This window comes from Crocodylus porosus, unplaced genomic scaffold (assembly GCF_001723895.1).
Source record: "Crocodylus porosus isolate Cpor-Errol unplaced genomic scaffold, CroPor_comp1, whole genome shotgun sequence".
NCBI lineage: Eukaryota > Metazoa > Chordata > Crocodylia > Crocodylidae > Crocodylus > Crocodylus porosus.
Genome location: NW_017728886.1, coordinates 137,158,731 through 137,168,534, shown reverse-complemented (window position 1 = coordinate 137,168,534; position 9,804 = coordinate 137,158,731). Strand labels below are relative to the sequence as shown.

General features: G+C 43.3%; 1 protein-coding gene across 5 annotated transcripts in view; it reads left to right on the top strand.

The window, feature by feature from the left end:
• Positions 1-9,804, top strand: part of CDH10 (cadherin 10) — a 210,516-nt gene that overhangs the window by 76,330 nt on the left and 124,382 nt on the right. For all 5 annotated transcript variants that reach the window (XM_019541968.1, XM_019541993.1, XM_019541984.1 and 2 more), the window contains exon 2: positions 1,965-2,332. In XM_019541968.1, coding sequence (XP_019397513.1) covers positions 2,102-2,332 — 231 coding nt within the window. In that variant the 5' untranslated portion in view covers positions 1,965-2,101. The remainder of the gene's footprint in view (positions 1-1,964; positions 2,333-9,804) is intronic.

The window sequence follows — 9,804 nt, the reverse complement described above, 5'->3', positions numbered from 1 at the left end:
TGAAGATAGTGAAGTCAACAGAGTTATTTTAAGAATAAACTTAATCAATGTATTTTCTTTCTTGTTAACTACTCATGGATATACCTAATTAGTCATGGATACACCTAAAATCCACCTGATAGTACTGCTTGAGGTTCTTTGTCACCATAGAATATACCAGTTCTATATGTGGCAGAACTTTTAGCACTTGCCTATAAATCCTTTTCTTTATTTGCAGATTTAGGAATATAAAAGATTCTTGAAGTAAAAAATAAAGAAATATTATGCTACTCAGAAAACAAAGTATAAGGTAATTTCATATACTGTCATACTTCAGCAGCAGGAAAAAACAACACTATTTCCCATTTTGCATGAATCGGGAGCACTATGAAAATAGGCAAACAACCTTTCTTTTGCAAGAAATAATGTTCTAGTTCTAGTCACAAAATATAAAGACTACATATATTGCATATGCAATGACTGTCTTATTCCATTTATGATCCTGAAATGGGAGATTTAATATCAGTTGTATTAATATTTTATTTAATATTTAATGTAATATTTTTATATTGCAGTTTATATCACTTGGTTACTCAAACAAATCAGCCTGAATCACATAAGGATTTGCTCTTAAGAATTTGATATTTTCCTGGTTAAACTTTCACGAGAAAGCAAATCAGCTAATGGTTTTAATAATTCAGTGGGCTAAATTGTGATAGGAGTTTCTGTTTGATAATGAGAGAAGACGTTGTCATAACCTACCTATATTTGTTTTTATCATACTTTTGTGCCACTAGGAAAATTAAAAATGAGACAAATCAACAAACAACCAGTTTCCATTCCCTAACCCCCCCCCCCAAAAAAAATCAAACTAAAAGAGTACCAAACTAAATTTGATAGGAAATGGTTATGTTTCTTTTTCTCTCTGTAGTACATTTAAGTACACTGCAAACTAAAGTTTTCCTGGGGTCTCTTTGCCCTGGAATCAGAACAGATTAGGTCCTAGGCCTTTTATCAGTTCTTCTATATTTAAGATTGAGTTTGAATGTTACATTGGTTCATACTGTAAGTACTTCAACCTAGGACATTTTTATATTAAAAAGTTTGCTTCTTGTCATGTTGTATTTCTTCTGATGCATATGATGCTCTCTTTTTGCCATTTAAAGTACCTTGGGGAACAAGTGTTTCACCATTTCTTGGTTTCTAAAACTGCTTTGCATTAGGCTTTCAGGCCTCTTGATAAAAAGATTAATATAACACTGGATTACTTGTAAATCAAATCGGGTGGAAACATTTCAAGTAAAGGCTGCAGTATTGAATATGTAAGTGCTAGTGGTATTAATTCCCCAGTCATCTTTAAAGTTCCTTAATTGAAAAGTTTAGGGCAAAAAACAGCTCACTATATTTTTACTGTGTTTCTCCTGTAACATTTTGAAAGCAGCTACTTAATATATTTGTAGACCTCCCATTAGGTGAGAGTTGTCAGATAACCTTTATAGTCACCACCTCAGCCATTAGTGATGTATCTGTGGGAGATAATCAGGTTTCTTTCTTTGTTATATGGCTTTGCAGCTACACAGTCAAGAATGATCGGAAGTAAAATATGTTCATAGATTTCTTAGACATTAGGGCTGGAAGGGACTTCAGAAGATCGAGTCTAACCCCCTGCCCCAGGTGCAGGAAGTCAGCTGGGGTCATAGGATCCCAGTAAGATAAACATCCAACTTTCTCTTGAAGGTGTTCAAAGTAGGTGCTTGAACCACCTATGGTGGCAGTCTATTCCAGACCTTGGGGGCTTGGACTGTAAATAAGTTCTTCCTTATGTCCAGCCTGAAATGGTCTTGCAGTAGTTGATAACCATTCGACCTCATAATCCCTTGGGGTGCTCTGGTGAACAATTGTTTCCCCAGATCCTGAAGAGCACCCCTTATAAACTTAATTAAATGTTTTCAACTTATGCTGTGTATTTTTCTGTTTACTTTGAGGATTTGGTGGATATGAATAGAATAGAAATGAACTACTGGAAACCACTCTGCTTCACTGCCAACTAGAGAAAGACCAAAAGATAAACGATTTACCTTGCAACTTGTTGACTTGTAAGGACAGTCAGCAGTGGAGAGCTATGATAATACAACAAGTCCTAGTTCTGCTGCTGCTCTGGGTATATCTGCCACATCCCTGCTGTACAGAAATGCTCTTCAGAAGGACTACTGAGCACCAGCCAAAAGGCTTTGTGACACGTGCTTCAGGAAGTGATGGGAAAGCGCTTTATCGCCAAAAACGAGGCTGGATGTGGAACCAGTTCTTCTTGCTGGAGGAATATACAGGATCTGATTATCAATATGTTGGCAAGGTAGGTCTATGTTTTAGTCTGATTCTCTTTGATTTTCTTGTGTATTTTCTCTCCTATTTTTCTCAAGCTATTGTTTGTGACGTTTTTGCATAGATATTAAAGTAGGTTTCTAGGCAACTTCACATGTTCTGTTAGAAATCCTAAAAATAATAAGAATGACAACAGCTGGTTAAATTTACTCAGAAACATTTGAATAAAACAAGTCGTTGTGTTTTTTCTTTTTAACATAATTCCTGCTATAACCTATTTAATTTCCTCTTCTATATCTGAGTCTAGTATTTTACATGTCTAAAAACAAATACATTCTAAAATTCTATCATATTTTTCTCTTTGACTGTTTCTTGTTTCAAGCAAGTTATCAGACTCCTTTTTTGGTTTCTGTGCTCTTTGCATAGAGTCCTTCTAAAAACAAAATGCCCCCTTTCCAACTCTCCCTGTGTCTAAAAAAATTGCAGAGGTTGACCTTCATTAACAAAAGGTGTGAGAGGGAAGATATATGCAGGATAAAATTGTGAACTTAATCTTATTGACACTAAAATAATTCTATGCTCCCAGATCTAAGCATAGCTTATTAAACTACATAAACTATTTGTGAGTAGCTTGCTTCAGTCCCATGTGTTTGAAGTTGGTATATTTGCACTGAATCTGTGGTAGTGCAGATCTCAGTCCAATATGTTAACATCACACAATGATAAAATAGAGAAAACAGATGGAATGGCTACAAAACAAGAATTCCTGCAAGGAGAGGTTCAGATGAGTGGCTTTATTATATATTATGCCAAACAAAGATATCTTTGTGTCTTTACTTTTGTCACCCAAAGCATATACAAATGGGGACTGCTGGCAAAATAAATTTAAGTAATCAGTAGTAGAAGTGCCATGGACAGAATGGAATGCATGTACAAAACTGCACTGACCACAACCCATATTCCTAAATCTTCTCTTCACATATTACCCTGATCCATCAAAGACAAAGCCAAGTGAGTTCCTGTACTGTTGTTTTAGATCTGGGAGTACCAATATTCAGGCAGAACAACCCCCTTCCTCACTCTGATTTTTCACATTATCCTTCCTAGCTGTTAGTCTCTCAGGTTTTGTGAGGTAAGAATTTGTTCTGCTTAAATGTTGGCTGATGTACCGGTAAGGCTTTACCTTTTATCACCTTTGTAAATGGCAAATTCACTGAGATTTAACCAGCATTTGGAATTGCACTTTAATGTGACAGTAATTGCCTATGATGATATGATTTATCATGCCACAGTATTGGGAGTGATATCCACATTATATAAAAGCACCCAATTCAAATAACCTCATGGGGTGCATCCACACAAGTGCAAATGTGCATCTCACAGTATCTCAATGCCCTTTGAGCTGCTGCAAGAGGCACTTGCGAGAGTGAGAAAATGTTCCCCATGCTGCAAGTATGCAGCACAGGGGCACAATTAGACCCCTGGATATCAAGGGGTCAGAAAGATTCACAGCAGAAAAAACTGGAGCAGGGCACAGGACCATGGCCTGAGGCAACCAGAGGCTTGGTCCTCCACAGAGTCATCTGTCCTCCCTGTGTCATCCAGCCAGGCCACTTCTGTGCATGCAGGACCTGGGATGGTGTGGCCAGCAGTCCCTGCAACTGGTGCACAGTCCTTGGTGACAGCCTGGAGCTGCCTGAAATCACACAGCTCTGCTTCATGCTGCACTGTGCTACACCATGCCAAGCTGCAGCAGTGCACTGTGGCAGAGGCCACACAGATACCTGACAGCTGGGGCCAAGCCATGCTGCCCCCCCCCCCATTGTGCAAGAGGGCTGTGCTACAAGGCCAAGAGGATGGCTGCTATTGCTGCTAAGCTGTGGGGAAGTTTGGAGCTGGGTGGAGAGGGTGCAGGGGGGCTGCAGCCAAACAAGGGAGCATGCATGGGGGCTGCAGGCAGGCAGGGGGGAGGCAAGCAGGCCACAGCCAGCCAGGCAGGTTGGCAGACCCACCCCTCCCAAGTTGCCCCCCTATGGTCTCCTGCACCCTCAGTAGTCCCCATCTGCTCCTCCAGCTCCCCCCATCCCCTACTTACCCGGCATGAAGCCAGGTCCCAGTTGATGTGACCTCTGTGGGGGGCATGTGGCTGCTGTGGGGGGGAAATCCATGTGGTGTGCAGGGAGGCTGTGCCCTGTGGGGGACAGGGGACCCACCCCTTCTGAGCAGCCCCCCCTTGTAGCCCCCTCTACATCCACACTCCTCCCACAATCCACCCACAAGCCCCACAACCCCAAGCCACCCCAAAAACCTCTCGCCCACATTCCTGGCCCTGTGGGGCAGGAGTGAGGGGAATGGGGTGGCGGGGTGAGTTCTGGGTTGAGAGTGAGGGGCAAAGGCAGGGAAAGGACAGTGGCATATCAGTGCTGCTCAGCTCTGTACATCCTGGTGAGTGAAGGGGGTAGTGGCAGCTCTGATTTTTATATGACAGAGAAGCTCAGAGTCAATGCCAAACTGCATAAATAAGTAGAATTTATTTTATTATGATGATGGAGGCACTGGTAGGCTTCCAAGTTGCTTTACAATTGTAAATCAATAAAACATTGCCTAACTGATCTCTTCCTCTCTCTATATATAGATCTATCTATCTATCTATCTATTTATCTATCTACCTACCTATAGAGTGGTCTTTTGTTTTAATTGGGGAGGAACATGGATTTTGGCGTGTTTTAAACAGTGAATATGGGATTTTTTTTTCAGAGATTTTGCAGGTTTTAAATAAGGAACACTGGAATTCCTGCTAGAGAGACCAGTGGCAAGAACCAGGCAGAAGATCCTGGTCAGGGCAAGCACCTGGAATCCAGCTAGAGGTGGCTGACCTCCTAGCCACTTAGGGCCAGGAGGACATGCTTTGACAGTTCAAAGCAGGCCACTAAATGGGAACATCTTTCGGGTGATAGCTGCCCAGATGGCCGGGCAAGGGCACACATGACAGTAGTGCTGCATAAAGCCAACTATGCAGCCACAGCCTGCTGGCAGTTGGCCCAGAGGGGCAGGTGCCTCTACTGGCCATGCAATTCCCATCTGGGTCTGGCAGGCATGCAGCCTTGGGGCCACATGCTGTTGCAGGTGGCAGCAGGTCACAGCCAGGCAGCAGCCTCCACTGCCAGACTGCTGCAGTGGGTAGAGGGTGTAGAGAATTCTCAGGGGTGCTTCAGAAGTCCAGCTGCCACAAGGGCTAGTGTCTCCCGATACCAGTTGGCCAGTCCCCAGAAGTTCCTGAGAGTAAATAGCACTGAGCTACTTGCCAGGGCAGCTTTTTTATTGATGGGGCCAGCACAGGTGCTAGCCCTGGGCTCTAGCTCCCCCTGGATGCAGATCCAGGAGCAGGCAGGCAGGGTTATTTTAACCCAGGTGACACAATTTGCTGCACACCAAAATGCATATCCGGGCACATGTGTGGCAGCAAAAAGCCCTGGCTCAAAGTTTTACCGCTTCTATTTGAGCTGCTTTAAGTGCACATGCTTGCATGTATGGACATGCCCATGTAGTGCAATATAACATGCCTGATTATGTATGTTATGTTAATTCCTACAGACCTATGTGGAAAAAAAAACAAAACAACTAAATAATTTGGGGGTTTTTTCCAAGAATTTTTTTTTTTTAAATATTGAAAATTTGACAATGCCAAGTCAGACTTAGCACATTTAATTGACTTGGGTTCTAAGATGAGATATGAAAATTATGGCAACAACCCTGGTTTTGATCTGTGAGGTCCATCCCCTGTGATTGTACTGATTATCACTGAGGTCTTTTTTGCACAGGCAGAGTAGTCCAAGCTAGAAGACGTTAGTGCAAGCCCTAGTTTGGATTTAGGCTTTCATGGTGCATCTACACAAGCAATTAATTAAGGAAAAGCAATAAACTCCAGAGCTGTTTCATCCAGAGTACACTAGTTCTGGGCACAATGTCTGCATGTGTGCCTCAGATAGCAGCACTTTGATCCAGAGTGGAGCTGGCCCAAGTTAGCAGCAGGCTCATGATGTTAGTCCCAGGCTCCAGACAGCAGAAGAGGGTGACAAAGGGGATAGCTGGGGCACTAGGGTGCCAAACATGTGGAGCCATGTGGCCAGGCAGCAGCCAGGAGTCTGGTCCCTGCCTGGTCATTGTCTACATGTGTGTTTCAGTGCAGCTTATTATTCTACTGTAAGTACTGTCTCTGACGGTACTATCTTATGGCGGAGTAAATTAGTTTTTTGCACCCTAATACTAGCACATGTATAGATGGTGATGCCTAACTACAGAGCTAATTAGTAGATACACCTTCAGGATCCATCAATATGACATGCTAGAAGCACAGTAGACTAATTATACTGCACATTAGTGCATCACAGCAAACATTGTGCTAATGCGATAATGCACAGTAGAATTAGTCTGCTGTGCGTTAGTGTCAAGGAAAAGACGTGTGCTGGTGCTACTGTGCAATACCACCCATTATGGCACATTAATTTAATACTTATTCTTACAGGTACTAAACTTAATGCACTGTAATTACAACACATTAATGCATGTGTATACATGACTTCAGAGTTCCATTTTAAGCTTGGATTTCCAGGTACAGGCAACCCCTGCTTAGTGCTCTTAATTAATTCCTGAAAAAATGAGTGTTAAGCAAAACCAAATTTCACTTTCACTTTTCACTTTCTAAAGCCACCAAAATCACCAGAATCAGACTGTTAGGGTTGGTGCCAGTTCCAGTGCCAGCACTACAATGCCCGCGAGCATTATAACAAAACTCACTTAGCATGAAGTAAAATTGGGTATCTATGTAAAATGGGTGTTATAGCAAAACAGGTTTTACCTGTACTCCAAATCATGAAGCAAATCTCATTGGAAGCCACCTATCATCAATTGGTGTTAAGTCAAAATTGTATCCTCATGGAAAAAAAAAATCAAATAGAATAGGTGATACCATTATAGATTCATAGATTGTAAGGATCTGTCTCAGAAGATTATCGGGTCCAGCCCTTGCACCAGGCCAGAAAGATAACTGGGGGTCAGGTGACCCCAGCAAGGTGACTCTCTATTTTCCTCTTGAAGATTTCCAGGGTAGATGATTGCACCACCTCTGGAAGGAGCTTATTCCAAAGCCTGGACACTGACTGTGAAGAAGTTTTTCCTAATGTTGAGCCTGAATCGATCTTCCAGGAGTTTGTGGCCATTACTCCTGGTCTTCCCTTCGGGTACCCTGGTGAACAGTTGCTTACAGAGCCCTTGATGTATTCCCCTAGTATAGCAGTAAGCTGCTACCAGGTCCCCTCTCAATTTTCTTTTCCTCATGCTAAAGAGTCCCAGATCCCTCAGGTCCCCTTTCCTCATATGACTTCCCTTTTAAGACTCTGATCATATGAGTGGCTCTTCTTTGGACTCTCTCAAGCTTGTCCACATTCTTGTTAAAGTGTAGTGCCCAGAATTGGATGCAGTACTCCAGCTGTGGTCTCACCAGTGCTGCGTAGAGCAGAAGAATCACCTCCTTGGTTTTGCTGGAGGTGTATCGATTGATACATGCCAGAGTACTATTTGCCCTACTTGGTACAGCATTGTGCTGCCAGCTCATATTCATACTGTGGTTTATTATTACCCTGAGGTCCCTTTCATTCATGGTGCTAGTCAGTTTGGTGCCACCAGGCCTGTAGGTGTGTTGGGGGTTGCTTGTCCTGACGTGAAGCATATCACATTTTTCAACATTAAATTTATCAGGTTCCAATCCACCCAACTTCCTAGCCTGTCTAGGTCCATCTGTATCTGTAGGTTATCGTCAAGCATGACCATACTTCCCCATAACTTGGTGTCATCCTCAAACTTGGCCAGTGAGCTCTTCACCCCCACATCCAAATCATTAATAAAGATGTTGAAAAGTACTGGACTGAGTACTGACCCCTGTGGGACACTGCTGCCCACTTCTCACCAGGATGACACATGTCCTTTCACTGCGACTCTCTGGGTTCCAGTTTCTCACCCACCTGACTGTCTTGATATTAAACCTACAATCCTCCAATTTTCTCACGAGGCCATTGTAGGATACTAGATCAAAGGCCTTTTGAAGTCAAAGTATGCAATGTCAACCTGCTCTCTCATGTCTAGATGGCAAGTTACCTGGTCATAGAAGAAGATTAGGTTGGTAAGGCAAGATCTGTCCTCAATGAAGCCATGCTGGCTGTCATTCACAATCTTACCTTCTGCAAGCTTATTACACATAGACTCCTTGATTAAATTTTCTGGATTTTCCCTAGAATGGAAGTTAGGCTGATTGGCCTACAGTTACCTGGATCCTCCCTCCTGCCCTTCATGTGGATGGGCACAACACTGGCCCTCTTCCAGTCCTCAGGGACTTCTCCAGAGTGCCATGAGTTGTGGAAGAGATTCACTAGGGGTTCTGCAATAACTTTGGTCAGCTTCTTCAGCACTGTCGGACGAAGATCATCTAGTCCCATTTACTTATATATGTCTAATTTTTTTAATTGGTCATACACCAGTTCTATGGGGTAGGGAGGCAATTATTCATACCATGCTCATGCTCTACTCCACCTGGTGTGGTTTTTCCCTTGGTCCATTGAAAGACCAAGGCAAAGAGGTCATTCAGGAGTTTAGCTTTCTCCTGGGTATCAGTAACCAGCTCTCCTGGGTTCTTGAGCAATGGCCCCACAGTCCCTCCTGTTCCCTATGTACCTTAAGAAGGACTTTTTGTCCTTGATTCCTGTTGCTAATCTAAGTTCAGTCACTGCTTTAGCCTGTCTTATCTGTTCCCTGCAAATGTGAGCTGTCATGGAATAGTCCTCCTTGGGGCTCGCCCTGAGCTAAAATTGTTTATAAGCCTCTTTCTTTTTTCTTAAGAGGAACATGATTCTGTGTTTAGCCAAGAGGGCTTCCCAGCCCTTATGTTACCTTTTCTCCACATGGGAATAGGCTTCTTTTTGTACTTTAAGGATTGTGTCCTTAAGGAACAACCACGTTTCATGCACACCTCTTGCATGAAGACTATACCTTGGTTGCTTGGGGCCGCAGGGGGGCGGTCAGGAAGGCCAAGGTGGAGATGGAACTGGGACTAACTACCCAGATCAAGGACAACAAGACGTAGTCTTCCTGGACTTTAGGAAGGCCTTTGACAGTGTCTCTCACCCCATTCTCATTAAAAACTAGGGGACTGTGGTGTGTGGTGTTGACACGTACACAGTCAAATGGGTCACTAACTGGCTGGAGGGCTGAACCCAGAGAGTGGTGGTGGATGGGTCATTTTCGAGGTATGTGGGCAGTGGGGTCCCCCAGGGCTCGGTCCTTGGGCTGCACTGTTCAACATAGTTTCATAGTTTCATAGTTTCTAGGGTCAGAAGGGACCTGAGTAGATCATCTAGTCTGACCCCCTGCCATGGCAGGAAATAATACTGGGGTCAAATGACCCCAGCAAGATGTTCATCCAACTTCCTCTTAAAAACCCCCAGGGTAGGA